Source organism: Apis cerana, linkage group LG14 (genome assembly GCF_029169275.1).
Source record: "Apis cerana isolate GH-2021 linkage group LG14, AcerK_1.0, whole genome shotgun sequence".
NCBI classification, from domain to species: domain Eukaryota; kingdom Metazoa; phylum Arthropoda; class Insecta; order Hymenoptera; family Apidae; genus Apis; species Apis cerana.
The window spans coordinates 4,112,136-4,135,139 of record NC_083865.1 but is presented as its reverse complement, the minus strand read 5'-3'; the positions used below and the strand labels follow the sequence as shown (position 1 = coordinate 4,135,139).

General features: G+C 22.0%; 6 protein-coding genes across 10 annotated transcripts in view; 3 read left to right on the top strand and 3 right to left on the bottom strand.

Moving 5' to 3' along the window:
* The first annotated feature begins 351 nt into the window (after positions 1–351).
* Positions 352–5,272, top strand: LOC114576789 (IQ motif-containing protein H-like). The gene is made up of 7 exons (XM_028664049.2): positions 352–446; positions 708–1,127; positions 1,545–2,037; positions 2,189–3,353; positions 4,085–4,340; positions 4,557–4,758; positions 4,870–5,272. Exons 1-7 carry the CDS (start codon positions 352–354, stop codon positions 5,140–5,142), a joined length of 2,904 nt encoding a protein of 967 aa, XP_028519850.2. The 3' UTR covers positions 5,143–5,272.
* Positions 5,273–5,826: 554 nt separating this feature from the next.
* On the top strand, positions 5,827–8,302 carry LOC108004386 (mitochondrial 2-oxoglutarate/malate carrier protein-like). The gene is made up of 5 exons (XM_028664057.2): positions 5,827–6,140; positions 6,400–6,533; positions 7,139–7,309; positions 7,705–7,804; positions 7,876–8,302. The coding sequence occupies exons 1-5, from the start codon at positions 5,920–5,922 to the stop codon at positions 8,075–8,077; spliced, it is 828 nt and encodes a 275-aa protein (XP_028519858.2). The 5' UTR covers positions 5,827–5,919; the 3' UTR covers positions 8,078–8,302.
* Positions 8,303–8,637: 335 nt separating this feature from the next.
* On the bottom strand, positions 8,638–10,552 carry LOC108004387 (mitochondrial 2-oxoglutarate/malate carrier protein-like). The gene is made up of 5 exons (XM_028664086.2): positions 10,250–10,552; positions 10,000–10,136; positions 9,442–9,612; positions 9,218–9,317; positions 8,638–8,830 (listed from the first exon to the last, which is right to left on the bottom strand). The coding sequence occupies exons 1-5, from the start codon at positions 10,477–10,479 to the stop codon at positions 8,638–8,640; spliced, it is 831 nt and encodes a 276-aa protein (XP_028519887.2). The 5' UTR covers positions 10,480–10,552.
* Positions 10,553–11,710: 1,158 nt separating this feature from the next.
* LOC108004388 (axoneme-associated protein mst101(2)-like) lies at positions 11,711–15,292 on the bottom strand. Its single transcript, XM_028664065.2, has 9 exons — positions 15,058–15,292; positions 14,458–14,901; positions 13,730–13,924; positions 13,324–13,508; positions 13,118–13,238; positions 12,826–13,033; positions 12,375–12,712; positions 12,133–12,300; positions 11,711–12,024 (listed from the first exon to the last, which is right to left on the bottom strand). Exons 1-9 carry the CDS (start codon positions 15,139–15,141, stop codon positions 11,893–11,895), a joined length of 1,875 nt encoding a protein of 624 aa, XP_028519866.2. The 5' UTR covers positions 15,142–15,292; the 3' UTR covers positions 11,711–11,892.
* Positions 15,293–16,450: 1,158 nt separating this feature from the next.
* The window catches only part of LOC108004451 (tubulin monoglutamylase TTLL4-like), a 171,658-nt gene continuing 165,104 nt past the window's right edge, over positions 16,451–23,004 (top strand). The window contains exons 1-2 of one of the 5 annotated variants that reach the window (XM_062085259.1): positions 16,451–16,471; positions 21,772–21,869. The gene's annotated coding sequence lies outside the window, so the exon portion shown is untranslated. Of the gene's footprint in view, positions 16,472–21,169; positions 21,210–21,771; positions 22,055–22,148; positions 22,251–23,004 lie in introns of those variants that run through there. The other 4 variants (XM_062085263.1, XM_062085258.1, XM_062085261.1 and 1 more) reach the window with 4 other exon arrangements.
* LOC108004390 (uncharacterized) lies at positions 16,549–19,922 on the bottom strand. Its single transcript, XM_062085257.1, has 3 exons — positions 19,473–19,922; positions 18,462–19,341; positions 16,549–18,241 (listed from the first exon to the last, which is right to left on the bottom strand). The coding sequence occupies exons 1-3, from the start codon at positions 19,494–19,496 to the stop codon at positions 17,052–17,054; spliced, it is 2,094 nt and encodes a 697-aa protein (XP_061941241.1). The 5' UTR covers positions 19,497–19,922; the 3' UTR covers positions 16,549–17,051.

The following is a 23,004-nucleotide window of genomic DNA, read 5'->3' as shown; positions in this document are numbered from 1 at the left end:
TTGAATACGTACTTAACATCTATAGTAATAAATAAAATATTTATTACTATTTAGATCATGATTTATAATTATAATAAATGAAATCAATATAAAATAATGACACCCTCAATAAAAAATAGATATATTTAATTGCAACATATTCAATTGAATAAAAAGTTATAATTAACGTAATTTTAATAACAATATTATTACATATTATGTATATAAATACATATTTTAAAATAAATATTTAAAACATATTTATAAAATTTTATCTACATTAAAAATCTTCATTATTATAATAAAATTATTAAAATGAATCGTTATGATAAAAATTTACGAACCGAAGAATTAAATTTTCAATTTTTAGATATGCTAAAATCTTGTATCAAGGGAATACGAGAACAGGTTATTCTTATTAAGCAATTTCTTAATACACGTAAGAAAGAATTAATTCAAGAAAACAGGTTAGTTCATAATATTTATAATAAAAAGAGTTTTGAATAACATAAAAATTTAAATTTAAATTTAATTCAGGATAAAATTTAATAATTCATATTAAAAGTAAATTCTTTTTAAATTTTAATTTCCTTTTAAATAATTTTAAATAATTAATAATAAAAAAGAAATCTATTTTGAAATCAGAATTATAATATTATTAACAAATAATTATTTATAAGTTTGAAAATAATAATTATATCAAATTTATCTTACTTTTTTGCGAATAGTCCGAAGAATGAGAAAATCAGTGCCGCCGCTATAAAATACATTCACATGTTCCACAAGTATATTTTAGAAGAGCTCATAAATATGGAACAATTATGCGAAGAGACTTTCATACGTTTGAACATTGACTTAATAACATCAATAAAAGGTCGCATGCAACCACCATCTTATATATCTCCAGAGGAGATGAGAAAATCTTGTCAAATATATCATGATATATTTGACGAACCGGAGGATGATGAACTTTGTCATTGCACTTGGAAGAATAAAACTATATGGGATCTTGATGATACCCAAAATATCTTGAAACAACCAAGAAAAGAAGAACATACGGAATTTGATGAGCATGATTTGAAGTTTATGCAAGATATTATTTGGCTAAGAACAAGTATGTTCTCCTTGCCAAAAAAACGAACTAATTTGTAGGTAACTTCTTTAATCTATTATTCCTTTAAGACATTTCATTTTATTATATAATGTCTTTTATTTAATCTTTTATTTAATCTAAACTTAAATTACTTAAAACTATATAAATAAACTTTAACTAACATATACCAACTTCTATATATTTTTAAAATTGATCGAACTCTTCAAAAATGTCCTAAAATGAATATATTATATTAGTATATATAGAGAAATAATAATATAAATAAACGTAATTACAAACTAAAATTGATAAATATTAATCGTTTACATTATTAAAAAAACTAATATTTAATTTGAAAATTTTAATTTTAATAAACATTGTATTTAAAATTAACAAATATCTAAAAATTTATGGATAAGAATATATTTATTAATTTATTATTAATATTAATAATAATAATTTTTTTTTAAAGGAATGATGCTTTCAAACTTGCTACTGATATAATTGATATAAATGATATTCAGCAACAGTCAATCGTAGAGTTTCTTCAGCTTCTTAAGGACAAGGAAGTTTACACTGTTTCCTCCCTGAAAGATGAATTCTCAAAATTGAACAATTTAAAATTTGTTGATGGAGAATTTAAGATTAACGATGTTTGGACAAAAGTTTTAGATCTTTATGGACGTCAATATAGTTCAAAGTGGCATTTAGTTCTTCGCCCACAAATCGAAAAAATTGCAAAGAAACGTTCGATATCTTTATTACAATTGAACGCACGCGCAACTTTTGACTTTTTGTCGAACGTTACTATGACACATTTTATATTATCGAAAACAGATTTAATTCCTCTTTTGACACACAAACACGATGCTATTTGGTTAAAGAGCTTGAAGTTACAGTTTCAAAAAATCGAACAGAGATCTGCAGCTGCGACGCTAATACAAGCTTGCTGGCGTGGATATTGGGTAAATATTATTTTTATTGAATAACTTTAATCATTCCACTTTCACTTATTTGTAGATTCTATCGAAATAAAGTTATGCACTAAGGAAAATAAAATAGAAATACGAGATAAAAATAAAAAATTTAATATATCTAACCAATTTTATTTTTTAGTTACGAAAAAAGAAAATAGAATCGGCACATCTTTACATAGCCGCCAGTCTCATGTGGTTTTTCTGGATCTCATTAAAAGCAAAGAAAGAAATGCATCGACGTTATCTAAACAAAATGCTGGTTTCTTTGCAAGAAACTCGAGATCTTACTGAAAAGCTTAGCATAGAATTCGATTCGATGATATTACAACCGCACATAGTTGTGCATCTACCGTCCATGGGTTATCCTTTAGAATTACGCGAAATACTCAATCCAAAATTGTTGACCGTTTATCAAAATATTATGTTATTGAGAATCTGTTTCGTTCGCAATCTACATAGCGAGGTGATCTATATCCTACCCGTGAAGCCTATCAAAGATTTATTAATCATGTACAACGATTTCATCGAGTCCATATCACCTTCCGAAAAAATCGCGAAACGAATCACATTCATCGCTCTTTCGCAGATGGATACATTTAAAAAACTTACTTTAAACGTATCCAGGGTCCTTCATTGTTCCCAGGAATCAATTAACGAGATCAAGAAGAAGATCGAGGGAAAATTAGCTTACTTCTTGCCTTACATTGTCGACGAATGTGACATGAGATTGGCCGGTACCCTGAACGTTCCTTTATTGAGCCCCGACATGGAGGCGCAAAGAATACTTTTAAATGCCTCCAACATGTGTGAGATAATCGAGAATCTTGGCCTCTCTCAACCACCACACAGAAGGCATATAACAGACTTTGAAAACCTTTGCTCCTCTTTGTCCGAATTAATGGTCCTTCACACCGAAATCAGCACGTGGTTGTTCAAGTTGAATTACGGTATAGTGGGCAAGCATTGCGGATTTTTTCTGATCAATCATATCAGCGTTCCATTCATGCCGCAGTTAAGGCGGGAACGGGAAAAGTATGAGGATATTTGGGAAATCCAACCGAGTGTGCGAGACGAATATCTTAAGAAAATGAAGAACCATATACCGTTAGTTATACGGAGTGTGACACGATTGTCAAGGGTATATCCTAATTGGGATAAGTTTTATGAACATGTGCAAAAATTTGGGTGCATAATCCAAGCAATTCCGCCTGATCCCGAATCGGTTCAACTTTCTTTGTTTATCCCAGCGAAAATGACCAAAAAGGGACCTAAATGGTTGGGTAGCGCCAATAGAATAAACTTAGGTATCATTTTATGTATTTATACATTTATTACTTCAGTATTCATATCAATTTTTAATATCTGAATATAGAAAATAACATTTTGATTATTTTTTTTATGTATAACCATTTAATTTATTTTTTTTTATTGGTTAACAATGTCAAAATGAATTCGGCAAGTTCAAATAGCATTTTTTTATCATTTTTTTATCACATTTTTGAATCACATGTAAAATTGATTGAAATCTTGAGGAGTTATCTGAAAATAATTGAGATGATTACGTTAAATAATTCATTCCACATATATTCTAAACAAATGTAAAGGTGTTAATAATTAAATTAATTACATAATTAAAAAATAAATTCTAATCAAAATAAGTTCTAATCGATATAATTATATCGATATAATATATTCCCAATCAACTTCCATGTTTAACGTTTAGAATTGAATTCTCTAAAAATGGCCTATATAATACAAAGTGTGTCATAATAAATGTAAATGTTTTAAAAATTTACAAACATAGAATATTTTCTATTTTTTTAACATAATTATAAGTTTACAAATGAAAATAAAATAAATTTTTTACAATTATGATATAAAAATAATCAGTATATAAAAATAAAATTTCGTTAAAAAAACGTAATATTAACAAAAATAGATTTAATTCATGAATAAAATAATGAATAAAATTAATGAATAAAATAAAATAATGATATTCTTTTATGATTTATAAATATTCTTATTTTATTAACAGAATCGGTATATGGTACAACTATTTATATGTTACCTCAAACTTCTGTGGACATTACAAATTTACATCCAATAGTGAACAAATTCGCTAAAGATATACAAAATAGAGGATACTTTGGTTATTTAAGTGTCGATTGTTATTGCTATATGCATAAGCAAGAGGAGAGATTGGTCATATTAATATTGAACGTGTTTCCTTATTATACCTCTTTGCAAAGTTATATCGAGTGGATAAAATTTGCAATTAATGGATGGTATAAGTAAGTAAAAGAAATCGATTTAAAAAATATTTTTTTAAATTAAAAAATACTCATATCTGTATTTTTTAATCAATAATATTTTTTTGAAGAAATTTGTTAAAATTTACTTATTTAATAATTTTATTATATTCAATAAAATAAATTTTATTGTGCAATTTTTAATGCTATCTTGTTCTTTTGAAAGAATTTTTTAAATTTCATTTTATATTTAAATAGTGTTGAGACCGATAATTTTATCAGCGATGTTGTAGTAACTTCGCAAATGGAAAGAAGAAAATCATCTCTTTTATTAACAAATAAAACACCCGATTGGAATGAAACTGTAGAAAGATTCGCGGTTGCAATTACTCAACTACATCATAGTAGATTTTCCAATTATAAATGGTGTCATCTCAAAAATTTATTCGAATCATGTAATGTACGTTTATTTACTATTATTTTTTTTTTATGCAATACATTTCATTTCTTTCTTTATCCATCATAATATATATTTTTTTGAAAAATTGAAAAATTCAATTTCGAGTTACAGATTTTTTATGATAGAGTAAAAAGACAAGGATGTAACATACTTCTACACGATGGAGAAATTCGAAGTCTTGCTCAGATGGTCGCTGTTAGCCCTGCTATGAGCAATACATTGAAAATGATACATAAATGTCTGGAAAAATTGCATATAACTCTACAAAAGAAAACGAAGCAAAAGCCAGAAACAAATTTACCAATTCTTAGTGACTACTTTTTGAAACTTTCACTCACCTATAGTGATTATATTACCGACAAATGTCTAAAAATTATTTCTTAAATTATCATGATCTATCCATCAATATATATATTACTACTTTTTATTGATAATATAGAATATAATAGATTTTTGACTTTGAATATTTATTTTGTAATTCATTCAATTCATTAATTTTTATTTCTTGTTATTATTTATATCACACATAATAATTTATTCATATAGTGATTAATATGATTATTCATCTTATTATGATAATTAAAAGTACTGGTTACTTCATATTTAACATTTACATATATAAATAGACAGACTATAGATTTATGAATCATTAAATGTTGCTAAATTCTCACATATGAATCGTGAAACAATAAATTAGTTTGAAATAATATATTTCATCAAATTTTAACAAAGATTAATGCATTTTTTATCAGTAAAATCTCATAATTTAATGATAAATGATGATTCAGTATTATTATTGGTTCATAAGGATCAAAAATTGCCTGTTCATGTTAATTTCATTATTGGTGGATTATCAGGGTAAAATGTTCAATATTTTTTATATTTTATATTTTTTTATTCATACTTGAAGATTTAAGTTTAATTTTTTATTTTAAAATTTTAATAAGAATCTTTATATTTATATAAATTTAAATTAATAAAATATATTAGAACAATATGTTCCTTTTCTAATTCATATTTAATATAAATATAAAATATAAAAATATAACAAATATAAAAATTCTTTTCATTTATAAAAATTAATTTAAAATTTTAAATATGAAAAATTTTCTATATCTATCTTTAATTTTTTAATTTTTAATACTGGACTTTTATTTTCACATGTCATGCAGTGTCATATCACAAACTTCAGTGTATCCCATGGATTTAGCGAAGTTACGTATGCAAATTACACGTACATCTTTGCAAGAGACAATAAAACAGACTTTAAAGGAAGTTGGAATTCGGGGATTTTATGTTGGTTGGACTGCAGCTATTCTTCGACAATTAACATATAGCACTGCAAGGCTTGGCTGCTATACTACATTATATGATTTTGCCCAGTAAGTATACTATTTTTTAATTTAATTAATTAATTCCATATTAATTCTTAATAAAATAATTTGATTTTTTTAGAAAATATTTTTTCTCATATTTTTTTATATATAAATCTTTATATTTATATAAATCACTTATAATAATTATATAGTTATTTACAATATATAATATACAATATACAATTTATGGTAATTGTAAATATTATAACGAATTAATTAAATATTATAACAAATTAATTAAAGAAAGATAAAATTTAAAATTTAGGAGTTATTTTGGTCGTTTAAATTATGCTACAATGCTCGGTATTGGAATGGTGTCCGGTACTGTTGGTGCATTTGTTGGAACACCGTCTGATTTGATTTTAGTTCGTATGGTAGGTGATCTACAATTACCTCCTGGTGAGTATTTTTCTTAAATTAAGTAATAAGTTTCATCCTTTTTTTCTAAAGAATATATGAAAATTTTATTTATGCAAATTATTTGTGTAAATAAACTATAATAATAATTATTAATATTAGTAACATAAATAAAATTTCAATTAAAAAAAGTTAAGAAAAAAATTAAAAAGAATCCTTTAAATGTTATTTGAAATAATTCATATTCAATTTAATATTATAAGATAAATAATTTTCAAATCTACATTAATATTTTTTTCACGAATAGATATATAGATATATAGATTATGTATTAAATTATTATAATTAAATTCTATTAATTAGGAAAAAAGAAGAGAAAAAAAGAATTTCAATCATGTATTGCTATAGAAAATACTTGTTTTTTATGATATTCTATTTTAATCTTTATTTTTACAAATTATTATTATATATTATATACTCTTTTTTTTTACAAACTACTCGATATTTTGCTGAATTAAATAATAATGAAAAGAGAATAAGATATTAAAATAATATAAATAATAATAATATTTTTTGACGAACTTTGATCTTCTTTTTTTTTGATTAAAAAATATTGGAAAAACATAAATTAAAGAATGAATTTTTAGAGAAACGACGGAATTACAGAAATGCTTTCGCTGGATTAATTACTATTTATAAAACGGAGGGTATTGGTAGATTATGGAGAGGAGCTGTACCAACGATGACTAGAGGGGCACTTGTGAATGGAACTCAATTGGGCACCTACAGTAGAGCGAAAGTATCATTACTAGATACTGGTATATGAATTATAATAGCTTATCAATTTTAGAAAAATATTTTATCAATCGAATAGATTTGTAAAATAATTAATTTATTACTTATCTAATTAATCTTTGAAACTAATTTTTAACTAAGTTTTAAAGCTTAAAAAATTTTTAAATATTGAAAATTAAAAAAAATTAATATAAATATTAAATAAATTAATGTAATTGTATATATTATTTTTGTAGTAATTTTTATTTTATTTTTATTCTTTTAGTTATAAAAAATTATTTATTAATTTTTAATGAATGATTACAAAAAGCTTAAATTAGAATTAATTTTCATAATTTGTATAATTATAAAAAAACGAAATTAATTATATATTTAATAATTATATATATATAATTACGTGTAATATTAATAACTATAGGTCTCTTTGAAGAAGGTTTATGGTTGTCATTTATCGCATCAATGATCTCTGGAACAGTGATGTGTTTAGCATCACTTCCTGTGGATGTAGTTAAAACTAAGTAATTATTAGAACTTTAATTATTATATTTATTTATTGATATTAAATATTTTTATTTTTTATTCGTTACAGAGTACAAAATTGGGTTTTACCTACAAAACCACCAAGCTTACCTCGGATGTTGGTCATAACAATGAAAGAGGAAGGAATATTTGCACTGTACCGTGGATGGTTTCCATATTATATTAGATCAGCTCCTTATGCCGTGATTACTATGATATGTCTTGAACAGTTTAAATACGCATATAATATGTTCCTTGTAAAAGACGATTAGATTTAGAATTTTATTTTGATAAATAATATCGCAAAAAAGATTATGAATAACGCGTGCTAAAAAAAAGATTTTATTTTATTATTTTCCCATTTAATTACATGTTTCGTTGTTTACAATCTAAATAGAATAATATTTTGATAATAATTAATAGAATAATTTAATGTAATAATGAATATAGGATTCTTTGATTTTGTAATTTTATAGAAATATATTAATATCATAATTTTGTTTATAACACAAAATATAATATTACAATATGATTTATTGCAAATAAACTATAATTTTAAGTTGAAATATTAACTATATCTTTAATAGTTTATATAATTGTATAAAAAATATGATAATAATAATAAAATATTAGATAAATATTCTATTCTGATAATAAAATGATAAATAAATAGTAAATAAGTATGTAAATTAATAAATTAAAATTATTTTTCAATTTAAAATTTTTTTTTATGTGAGTATAAATAAGAACACAAATATTTAATTCAATTAAATTTTTTTTATCAAAAAATTAACATACATATATATATACGTACACAAATATTGATATTTATCTACATAAAATACCATCTATATAAATTTGCTATTTGTTCATTAATTATAAATGTTAAAACAGTATGTGGACCTATTTTGCAATAAGTAGGCCAAAAACCTTTCCAAAGTGCTAAAAAACCTTCAGTCTTCGTTATCGTTATCAACATTGTTATCAAACCAGGTGGTTTTCCTACACCTTTTAAGGTTTGTATTCTGAAAAATATGATATAAATGTATATTTATGATATTTTTATTTTTTTAATATATAATATTATCATGAAAAATGGTAAATTTCTTTAATTAATTTTAAATTAATTTTAAATTTAAAGATGAAAGTATAATATTTCATAATAATAATAAGAGATATAAATAATATATATGCAAATCATCAATCATCAAATAAATAAATTTTATGTAAAAAATTTCTAGCTATCGAATTAAAACTAAAATATAGAAAAATTTTATTCTTTTATATCTCTTAATCATAAATGATGAAATATTTGAGTAATATTTGAAAAATATAAGTATTTATAAGTTTTAAATCATATTATAAACAATTATTAACATAATTCATAAATATGAAAATGAATATCATTTTACCTCGTTTTAGCTATATCAAATGGCATAGAATTGAAGGTAGTAAGGAATCCAGATAACATTGATGCCAAAAAATGTAATTCAACACTTTCCGGCATATCCACTGTATAAAAAATGTATATACTATTTTTATTAATTCATTTATTTATGATATATTTGATATATTTTCTTTAAAAAAAAAAGAAATAATATATGTAAAATGAGAAAATTAAGAAATTCATAATAACTTTTTGTCGCTATTAAAAATTTTGCTTGACTGTATGTTGCAAGCTGAGAGATATTAACAATCACTGCTCGACCCATTGTTGCTACGCTTCCTCTCCAAAGAGTGGTAACTCCTTCTTCCCTAGCTATCCTCACGAATGCGTTAAATACATTTTTGTAATTTCTTCTTTGTTCTATAAAAACAGAATATATATAATTAAATAAATTAAACAATTTACTGAATTGAATAAAATTAATTGTTTATAAATAATTTACTGAATTAAATAAAATTAATTAGTTTGAATAAAATATATTAAAAAAATATAAAACAATTTATTGAATGAACATATTACTTATTTCAATCCCTTATTTATCATTGAAAAGATAATTATTAAGGAATTTAATTAGATATATGATTTATCTTTATCTCAAAATTATTTAGCATTAAAAAGATTTAATGATGATTAAGAAAATATTGAAGATGGAAAAAAAAAATTAAAAAAAAAATATAGATATTTAATTATATATAAATAATTCCAATATGTAATAAAAATGATATATAATTAAATAATTTAAATAACCTTTTGGCAGTCTACCATCAGAGGTCATTCTTACGAGAACAACTTCTGCTGGTGTACCAATAAAAGCTCCCGAAGCTCCAGCCGTAGCTGCCATTAGAGCTAATGTACCAAAATTGGGTTTTGTTGCGTACTTCGATCTATTAAAGTTTAAATCAATAAATTTTTAAAATAGTATGTAAATTTTTAAATAATATATTATTCGATATATTCGTAGAAAAATGATTTAATTTTAAAATAAATATTTACTCACTTCCAATATTCTTGTAGTTGATTATAAATACCAAGTCTTACAGTGGTGTACGTTGCCTGTCGTAAGAGACCAGCGCTAAGACCTGAATAAAACTTCAAAATTGACTCTTCTCTGTATATGGAAGCAATTACATTAAAGATTGAAGTTTTTTCCTTTTGTACTTGGATCCGGGTTTTTATTACATCCATGGGATGAACTACACAGGTTGCTGCCATACTATAATTTTTCATAAATTGTATTGTATTGTATTATTGTGTATTATACATATAATTATATTAAAATCAAACAAATAATAAAATCTCTTAAAATGTAAGTAATTAAATAATGTAAGTAATATAAATTTACATTTATACATACCTTATATGTCCACATATTTAGATATACGTTTATTTTTTCTATTTATAATAATGCTTAACTTAGAAAGCATTAAAAAATAAAAAAATAATATTTAAAATTATGATAATTATGATAATTACCCCGAAAGACCAGCATTTATAAAAGTAAATACTGGAGGTAGTCGCTCTTTTTTCTTTTCTGACATTTTCAATATTTTTCAAATTCTTGAATAAATGTATATAAATAATATAAGTAATAATTCTTCGATAAAAAATATATTATTAATATTCCTTGTAATAATATCTATAAAATTGTCATGTAAAAGTTGCAAAAATATAAATCATAATAATTAAAAACACATATGAACACAAACAGTACACAACAGTATTGCATATTAACCTAACAATAAAATGACACATATGATAAAATATTATAAATGTGGTTCATAACCACTTGTATACATTCATTTAATAGAATATTAATTTTAAAAATTAAAAGATTGAACATAGGTACATATCATTTATAAAATTTCTTTATATTGATAGACTTTTTGTCTTGATTGATAGAATCAATTTTTTAAATAAATATAAAATTGAATAAAAAGATAATAAGGATGTTTTTATAAAATTTTTGAACTTTGTAAAAATATTTTATAAAATACAAATTTTTTTTTTAAATGAATCGAAGAAGCTAATTTATTTTTATCATCTTTGATTTTAAAATCACTAATTTTTATATGTCATTTATTTTTAATTCAAAAGTTGGTAATAATATAATTTTATTTTTTTCAGATTCAGTGTGAATTATGCAATTTTTTTGATATTTAAAGATTTTAATTAAATAAAATAAAATTTAAGTAAAATATATGAAAAATAATTAAATTATTTCTTTTTATTTTAAATAATATTTTATTTTCTATTTAATACTCATTGTAACAATTTATTTTTGAATTTGATTTCAAAATCTATTAAAATTAAGATATACATTTTTCTTAATCTCTACAATTTTTAAATATTTAAAAAATGCTTAAAATTATACATATTTTAAAAATATTTTAAAAATTGTTTATTACTGATTATAATGTCAAATTAAAATGAAATTTTACTCAAATGAATGTAATTAAAAAACAATTTATCATGATTTAAATTTCTTAAAATTTTTACTTCTATAAATCTATATATATATGTATATATAGTGCTTTCAAAAAAATATATGCTTCTATATTTCGTTTTTTCACATACGAAGTAAATATTATTTTACTAGATTTTCAATTAATAGGAATAAAATTAAACATTAAAATTTTTTTGTTACACATAACAGATTTTTTCCTCGGTAACAAATTTTGCATTTCTATGTGTTTTCCGTTTCTTTTTAGGTTTCGTAACGATTGTTTCTTCTTTTTTCTTCGGTGATAATAAACCCATTTCTTCTTTGCATTTCTATAATTTAAAATTTAAAATTCAATATAATTCAAGATTAAACTTTTTTACTATATAATTATTACACGATAGAATAAATTAATATTCTTATAAGAATATTTTATATACCTTCACTGCCTTAAGAATTGGATAAAGCGGTCTCACTCCTTTAGATTCGTTTACAACTTCTTCCGCATAATCGAGAATCTTTTTATTCTCTATATCGATAATCTTTTTCACAATTGGAGTTTCATCTTCGTCAAGTTTCGCTTGTCTTCTTTCTTCTTCTTTCTCGCTCTGAGGAAACGAAAATTGCTTCTAAATTCTGATTATTAATAAAATAATTTTAATTTTTCCTTTCTTTTACTTACAATATATTTTTTTATCTCTTCTCCATATTCTACTTTTTTGTTCCAATTCTTCTTTTGCTCCTCGATTTCCACTTCCCTATCGAATTCATTAGTTTTATACCTTTGCATCATTTCCCACATCTTTATATCTTCATCTTCTTGAAGTTGTTTCAACTTTGTATTTAGACGTTCCGTTTGAAAATCTTTTATCTCCTTTAACACTTTTTCACGATTTTCTTTTCGTATCTTTTGATTCATCTGATAATTTTCCTCCTGCTCTTCTTGAGCTTTTTTTAAAAGTCGTTCCTCATTAGCTAATTTTTCATTCAAAATTATACGATACTTGTCGAACTGGTCGTCTGTTTAAAAATAAAAAAATCATTAAATATATAATTGAAATTTTTGTTTCATTTATTTATTCATTAAAGAAAAAAATTTAGAAAAATGTGGATTTTAATTAAAAGTCAATTACATATCTCTTGGGCGTGCTGCTTTTTCTCTTCTTTCTCTTTTAATTTTAGTGATTTATGAAGCTTTTGAATTCGCATTTGAGCATTTCGATAGATCTCAATTGCTCGCTCCTCAAATTCGTCTTCGTTTTTAAGCTCGAGATCAAATTGTTTTTTATCCTCTATAGCTTCTTTGAAAAACTGTTTTAATTTCTCTTTTTTGTTTTGCAGCTACAAATTATTAATCTATAAGAAATAATAATAATACAAAAAAAAAAAATAATACATGTAAATATTGAATTTTTCTCTTCTAACTTGTTGTGCTTCGTATTCCTTTATATCTTCCAAAAATTTAGTCATATTTATTTGATCTTGTTTCTCAAGTTCGAATCTTTTTTTTTTCTTTGTTGCCTCGGTATTTTTAATTTCTTCTATTCTGTTAAAAATTAATAAACAATTATTCTATTGAAGCGAATATATATACGTATATATAATAAGTGGATATGTGTATAAAAATTTACTGTTTCTTTAATTCGGTAGCATAATTTCTTTTTTTCTCCCTCTGCTTTTCCATCTTTTCTTTCGTTTCTTCTTCGTACTTTGCTATGTCTTCTTTCAATTTATTCACATAGGCATTTTCCTCATCTTTATCTATTTTTTTAAGAGTTTCTCGAAATTTTATTTGAGCATCCAATTCTCTAAAGCACTATTGAAATTATAATAAACACAATCCTAAATCTAATCTATTATATATTAATTTCAAAAAGAGAAATAAAAAAAAAAAGGAATTAAATGAAAATTGAAATATTTTTTTATCTAAATTTATTTAAAATTACGATTTCTATATTTCTTTATTTAATATTCATGCATATTAATTATTATTTTTATATCGTATTATATTATGACATTTGTAATAATTGTATATACCTCGGAAACCAGAAGACCTTGATTAATTTGTCTGCACATCGGTTTTTTGTAAAGAATGAATCTTTTTGCTTGTTTTATTATTTCTTCCCGTTCCGCTGCTTTTTTCTCAGCAGCTTCCTTTACGAATCTTTCTCTTTCTTCTTTTTCTTTCCGTTCTCTCGCCAATCGTTCCTCTATTCTTCTTCTCTTAAAGATCTATTGCGAAATAAATCTTTTATTTTACTATTATATTTAAGACTAAACTATTTAAATATTATTCATAACAATCCTAATAATTTTTAATATATTATTATATTATATTACATATTATTATCATAGCAAAGAAAAAAAAATATATATATTGTAAGGAATCTTTAATATTTTTTTCAATATTTATCGCGATAAACACTTTCATTTTTCTTCTATTTTTATGTAGAATTCTAGTAACTATATTGAAATAAAAGTTTTGAAAATTTGTATTATAAACAATTGCAAATAAAAATAATTAAATAAAAATAGTGTTTCTCTTTAAAATTATTTTAGAACATTTTTGAAGATCACAATCCAAATTAAAAAAAACATTTTTTCGAATAATTTGATTCTCAATCGATATTAAAAATGTAATATATTTTCAAAAAATAATATGTTTTATAGGAATAATGTGAAAATTGAAAGAAAAATACAAAAGAAAAATTTGAAAAATTAAAAAAATATAGCTTAGAGTAAAAATTAAGAAATGCGAAACATACTTCTTTGGTAGATGTTATAGCACTTTCTTTTTTTTTCGATTCTTCTTCAACATCTAATTTCTGTTCATCCTTTTTTACTTCTTCTTTAATAGTTAATTTTTTTTCTTTCTTATTCTCTTCCTTTTCTAGTTCTTCTTTGACATCTAATTTTTTTTCTTCCTTATCTTCTTCTTTTTCCAATTCTTCTTTAACATTTAATTTTTTTTCTTCCTTATCTTCTTCTTTTTCCAATTCTTTAACATCTAATTTTTTTTCTTCCTCATTATACTCTTCCTTTTTCAATTCTTTTTCAGGATTTGATGTTTTTTTCTCCTCATTCTCTTCCTTCTTCTTTTCTTTTATAATATTTAATTTTATATTATCCTTTTTCTTGTTCGATGGATTTGCACGAATTGAACGTTGCAAGTATTTTGGAGTTATTTCTTCTACACCACTTTTTGATATCTGATAAAGAGATTTTTATTATAAGAATTATTTACATAATTTTATTATGTAAATTAATAAAATTAATAAATTATTTTCGATTGAATCGAAGAATTTATTTTATTATTTACTTGAACTAAAAAATAAAAAGTCAGAATAAACAAGAAAATAACTTACTTTAATACTTTTCATTGGTTTTACATTTTGGCGATATAGACAAGTGGTAGGTTTCACAGTTTCAGTTATTTGATTTTGTACCATAATTATAATTTCTTTAATATAGGGTAAATATTATTGTTTATGTAATAATATAATGCAAAATAATAAATTGATGAAATTAATATAAGTTATTATTACAAGTGACAAGACACGATTTCTTTCATTACTGATATTGCAGATAACTTTAAACAGCGCAATCGTTGTCTTGGAAACTAAATTAAAATCAATCAATAAGATTTAATACTATTACAATTTTGATAAAGATCATATCATTTACTATTATTATAAAATATAATATAAATATTTCTTTCGTTAAAAATATTTAAATATTTTAAATTGATAAAATAGGCATTCAATTGCCTAGTTAAAATTAATTTCATATAATATAAAAAAAAAATTTATGTAAAAATATATAATATACATAAAATAAATATTATCTAGATATAAAATTTCATAATCATATTTCTTCTTCTTCTGTATATTTAAATTAATAAATAAATTCAATAAATATAAAGATTTTTTAATAATATATTTTAAATTAATAAGAATATTTATTTACCAATTAATATATTTTCATATTTTATTATTATTTATATTTTTATATAGACATTATATTTTTTAAAATTGTACATGGTAAAATATTTTTATAAAATATAAAAAAAATTTTATTCTATTAATGTGAATAAAATTCTATGTTATATTATTAAATAATAATTACATTTCAACATTACGATTTTTAATTAATAATCGAAAAAAAAAATAATATTTCATCAAATATTGGAAACGTGTATCTCTTATTCATTAATTTTTCATAGGAAATATAGAAAAGGAGAGCAACGAATAAAGAAGGATGGAGATAGAATAAAAATTAGGGAATCAGCGCCATCTTCAGAGTGCCGCAAATGAAACTAAATAAACAAAGAGAGCAAATAATTAGAAAAGGATAGAGATATTTTTTTTAATTTAAGCAGGGTAAAGTAGAGTAAGAATTAACAAGTAACGCCATCTTTTGAATATTTTTAGATTTAAAGTTTTTTTACATTTATCATATGGTATTCAATTCCTACATTGCCTTATTGCTTTCCTTAGTATTCAAGAGATGGCGCGACAAGTTAATTCTCCCTCTATCTCTGTCCTTTTTCTACTATTTGCTCTCTTTGTTTATACGTGTTTCATTTGCGGCACTCTGGAGATGGCGCTGATTTCACAATTTTAATCTATCTCTGTCCTTTTTCTACTGTTTGTTCTCTTTATTTATACGTGTTTCATCTGCGGTATCAAAGATGGCGATGATTCTATAATTTTTAACTAATTTTTGTCTTTTTCCCACTAATTACTCTCTTTATATAAGCTTGATCTTGGCGCGTGATCGGTACGTCAATTGAATTCCTTTTCATTTTTTTTTTCAAAATCACATATTTTTTTTTTTCTATTAAATTAAAATCATAATACTTTAAAAATTATCTTTATTGATATTTTTGCTACATATCTTTTTTTCATATTCTTTATTTAGTATTTTAATTAATTAGTATATAATTCAATTTCCAATATTATTATCATTTTTAATATATCTATAAATTTTTAAATATATATTATTAATAAAAAATTATTATGTAATTATTGAATAAATTATTATAAGAACTCCTAATTCAAAAATTATCTTAAATTGTAGCTTTCTGGCTACAATTTGCTAGTTGTTACTAGTTAGTAACAATAACAAAAATTACATAACAATTTATCATAATAAAAAACAATTATTGAAACAATACAAGAATATTTGATTGATGATAATTTTTAAGTTTTTTAATAAAAAAATAATACTATAGATTAATTATTGGATTATATATACATCACATATTCAAAATGGAAAAAAGAATATTGTGATTGTATAGCAATCTTTTTCGTTTTCTAATTTAAGAATCATCATCAAGATTGAAATTTAAATATATTGTTTATAAGTTTCTTTTTATATTCCTCACATATTCTTCAATATATTTTTTGAAAGCAGGTGACAATTCTTTTATTGCTTCTTGCATATGTTCAAATAAAATTGTTATAATTTCAGAGACTTTATTTTGCATTTGTTCATCAGAAAAAAGTTTTGCACAAAAACTTTGTATCAAACTTTCTTTTATATAACTCCATATAAAATGAACTGCATTTGATAAATATTCTAAACAAAATTGAGATTGTGTTATTAAAGTAAAAGATATTTCAAATATTAGAATAAAAATATTTGGAGCATTATCCATATATTTCATATCATTTAAAATATTATCAAATTCAGATTCATAATCTTCTCTGCTATTATTATTTAAAAATACATTTTTTAATAAATTCAACAGCAAATCTTTTAATGTGAAGAACATATCTTTACTATCACTATTTTCATTATTAAATAAAAATTTCTTTTCACTTGAAAATTGATCATCCTTAATTAGTATTTCTACAAATCTCATTGGATTTAACAAATGAACACCGCAAATTATCAATTTTCCATTTTCAAAGAATATAATAGTTTTTTGTGTGGAAATATTATTCAAATTATTTTTTAATTGTAAATCTATCTTTCTATTGATATAACGTATTACTTCAGCATTTTCAGATATTTTATCTGTATTGTTTGTAGCAGCAATACGTTTTGTACGATTAAATTGTCTACGAAGATGTTTAGAACGCAATGTAGATCTATATTCATCTAAGATTTTACCTTGAGTAGATTTAATGAGATCTTCTGCAAACTGTAAATTTATAACTGAATTACCAAAGAATAATAAATGAGCTGACAGAGATACCATATCTAATATATGAATTTGACCTTCTTTTTGATATCTTTGGTACATACAATATGCCTGATATCCTACTCCAAAACCATTAATACCTAAATTACTTAAAATTAATGCATTATATGCAACTTTAGCTGCATTGCTTATATCACTACCATTTTTTATAAGTTTAGTAAGAATAACATTTCCACTATTGCTTATTAAACCAACTGCACTGCCAACTATACCTAACCATGAACAAAAGGAATCCCTATTTGTTAATCCTATACTTTGTTCATGAGAGCTTCTATCTATTAAATTCTGTATTGATCTACCAGTTGTCCATATACCACTTGCACCAGAAGCTATTGTTGCACCTATAATTGTAACAGTAATATTATGCTTTTATTTATTTTATTATTATTCTTATTATTATATCTTAAAATAGCAAAAATTAATTTTTGGACAATATAATAGTTATATTATTATCAATATTATTATATATATAATATATTTATTATATAATATATATTATTATACATTTCTTTTAATTAAACTTTGTAAACTAAATATAAAGTACAATTTTATATAACTCACCTATTACAAATGGTCCAATGGGTGTAAAAACAGATGCTATACCCAAACCAACTCCACATACACTACCTAATGTAGAAACTATATCTCCAAGATTAAGAATACTTGTTTTAATTCTACATGCAGGTGAGTTTAAAATTTCTAAGCACACTGTTGAATATTCTTCAGTAATTTCATAATTTGAATTAGGATGATAAAATCCATCTTTTGGAAGAACCATTGTACATTTTGGTAAAGTATTATGTTTTATATAATCTGTCCAACTTTTATACACTCTACCATTTATATCAATATACCATGTTCCTTTTTCTATACAAGTTTCATTTGAATCTTGTCTTATTTTAAAAATTGGTGTTGAATATATTTGAATTGTATCTTTCTTTTCTGAATTAGTTATTTTTTCTTTTTCTGAAGTAAGTTTTTTATCTAAAACAGTTTCTTTTTCTGAAGTTGTTTCTTTATCTAAAATAGTTTTTTCTTTTTCTGGGCTTCTTTTAGTAAATTTTTTTGAATTAGATACTTGAATCAAATTATTTTTAGTGCGAAATGATATATTGTAAATTACTCCATAATATATTGTTTTTTCATCTATACGTCCTTCACCATATGTAAGTAATTGCTTATAAATCATATTTATAATATTGTTGGCATCAGATGAATAATAAAGTGCATCAGTAACATCTTTCATTTTTCCATCTTCTCCTATTTCTTTATCTTCAATATATACATCTTTATTTTCTTTATTTTCTGATGGAGGACCAAAAATTGCATATCCAATATTTTGTTTCAAATATTTATATTCATCTGCAGTATACTTTGTCCATTCTGGTAAAAGTTCATAATATTCTTGTTGTTGTAATTTAGCAACTTTTAACATTTCATTCTATAAAATTATAAAATATAAGTAATATATAAACAAAGGAAATTAAAATTTCATATTATATGTGTATATATATATATATATAATAATTGATATTATATATATAATATATATATATAATAATTGATATTTACCCAATCAGTATCAGACATTGACATTTTATTTATTCCAAATTTGTTCCAATATAATAAAAATATAAATCTTCTTATTTAGAATATATATTTATTAATTTATAGTAGTAAAATTATTTATTAAAAGATTTAATTAACACAATTTAAAACAATAGAAATTTTATAAATTCTTACATGTTATTTTTCAACTTTAATATTTTAATAAATTAATAATTAAATAAAATAAAATGAATGAATATTTATTTATTTTTTAGTTATATAATAAAAATATTTTAGTAATTCACAATGTTAAAATTATCATAAATTATATTTACAATCACGCAACATATCAAAATTGGAAAACGAATACTTAATTATCACAACTTATATATATATACTCTTCGTTTACTTTCACTAAAAACTAAAATAATTTGTTTTTATATGTAATATTTTTAATTATCTATATCTTATTCTATTAAATTGTATTTTCTATTATTATTATGATAATAACTGTTATATCAACACGAATATTACAAAATTGACTTATGTATTTATTCGTGTCTTAGATTTAATAAAAAATTTCTCAACTTTTTGTAATTAAAAAAAAATATAAACACTAATGTGGAACGCAACTTATTTGTTTTATAATACTTTACATAAATAAAGTTATTTAAAATGTAATATTTTATATATTATAAGATATGATTTATGACAATATATATTTTATTTCTTATTTGTAATTTTATATCGAAATTTATTTTCAATTTCAATTTTCCTATTTTTATATATTTCAATTTCTTTTTAATTTACAATATTATTTAAATCAAATAATATTGCAAATAATGCTAAAATGATAAAAAAAAATATTATCTATGAATGATATAGGTATGGAATAAAAAAATGCATTAAACATTAAATCTATTCTATATTTCATCTGTGGTAAATTATTGTAAATTGTAATTTATAATCATATTTGAATTAATTTTGTATCAAGAATTACAATACCGATGTATGTTGATAATGTAGTACATCTGTACACGTTGAGAAATTTAACATACCATAGGCGAATTTTATGAACATTTCTGGCATAAAAATATTTAATTTCATATTAATAAAATATTTTAATTTATAACATGTAATTTTACTACATTTCATTTTATCTATATTGTACTGCATTCTCTTACATTTTCATATTTCACTAAAATTTAAATATTAATTAAAATTTTCAAAAATAAAATCATAATGAATAATTAACTATTTTTAATAAAATATATAAGCAATAATAATTTTAAAATAATATTTACATATTTTAGATATATATTTATTTCATTTTTATTTATATATATTATAAGCATAAAGTCATAAATTTAAATGTTGACATTGTAATACACATATATAAATGTAATTTCATAATTTTATTAATATATTCATACATTTATTTATTTCTTTTTTTAATTTATTAAATGAATAATATACTTTTTATTTTAATTATTTATATTTATTAATTATATAAAATATTAAAAAATAAACATTATGCTGCTGTTAGTATTTCAAATAATCGATAGAGGGAAGTACATTCTTTCCCGCTTTCGATTCTCGAACTAGAGTAGTTAGTGTAGTTCAGAGTGATGAGTGTTCGTACTTCATGATTATGACATATTGTACTTTTGTGAATAAATTAAAATATTTATACATATTTATCAATTATTGAAGTTGTGCTATTGAAGTATATAATTTGTTATATTACTTTATGGAAAATGGGTATGTATTAATTTTAAATTTAAATTAGTTTTAGAATTTTTCACTTTACTGATTGTCGTCGAAATATTTTTTAATTATTTGTAGTTTAAAAATTATTACTTATAAGAGTATATTTTTTGTAAATTTTATTAGTTCTGATAAATATAAATAAATTTAATCTGTAAGTAATTCTATAATGCATATGAATTGATTAATATTATGTCGACATCGGTAATATTGGAAATGATACGAAAATTCGAATTATATATCAAATATTTTATAAAATGTGTTTTTCATAATTCTTTGCAAGTTTATTAATTTCCCTGATATGAATACAAATTTAAAAATTTATTTGTTAAATTATAATTTAGTTTGTTTCTAATTCTGATAAAGTCATTTACTTTACAGATCTCCATATATACATAAGTATTTTCATTCTTTTATTTATTATATGAAGAAATAATATAGATTATGTGTTAGAATACAAATAAGATATACTTTCTTAAAATATAAACTTTTTGAATTAATGAAAATATAGTATAATATATTATTTCACTAATATTCAAATATCTTGTGTCTCAAGTGTTTCGAGGAATTGCCACAAGATGGCCGCGGAGCGTGGTCGTGCACCTGTAATGACAGCACGTGTTACAGCTGAGTGGCGGTTTCTTTCTTGGAAAAGTGAGTAAAATTGTGTTTTAAAAGAGTTTATTGTTTTTCCAAGCTTACCTCACGTTTATCTATTATTGTGTTAGTCTTGTGACTTGAATTATATTTTGAAGTTTCTTAAAATATCAACATATTTTCTTTAAACATTCCTTTATTTATTCGGTGCTCATACATACATTGCTATTTATTATAGATCGGTAATTAACCTTGGTAGAGAATGATATTTAATGATAAGAGACGCTTATCATAAATGACGTTGTAAAAACATTGATGGAAAAGCAGTATTAGTTATGGAAATATATATTTTTAGTTGAAATGTCGCCTGAAATGAATCAGAATACGTTTTCTATACTAACCTAACCCCATGTTACATGCGATCAAGCATCGTTAAATGTATGTCATATATGTAAAGTGAATTTATATACAAATAATAAAATCTAACTAGAAAAATATTTTTATTATTTAAGGTAGTATATTTTGAATCGTGATTATTAGTATAATTTATTGGAAAATATATAATTTGAAAATTATTGGTTCAAAAATGGAATTTAATAAAAGATAGAATAAATTGATTCATATCAATTATATATTGTAATGTATGTATCAATTATGTGCATCATATGCATTGATATATATATTATACATTCAATTATGCAAAATTTATTAATTTTTCTATTTTTTATTTCTTATGTAATAATTTTATTATATAAATATGCTTTATTGCATTTTTGTAAATTCTCGTTTTAATTTTAATTATATGAAATACATTTAATTAAATTTTTTTATATTTTATTTAATTTATGAATATTAAATAATATAATATATATTTTCAGGAATTTATAATAATAAAATAAATAACTGTATAAAAAGACATTAAAATATATATTTAAAATATAGTAAAAAGTATTAAAATATGTTTGTGACAATTAATCTATTATATATTTTATTAATAATATTTATTAATAATATTTATAAAATATTAATGATAATATTTTAATAATATTTTATTTATTAATGAAATTTTCTATATAATATAAATATCTATCATCTATATAATATATACCTAGGTTATACATCTATATAACTTTTATATAAAACAATGGAATATTTTTAATGATATATATATTAATATAATAATATATCTTAT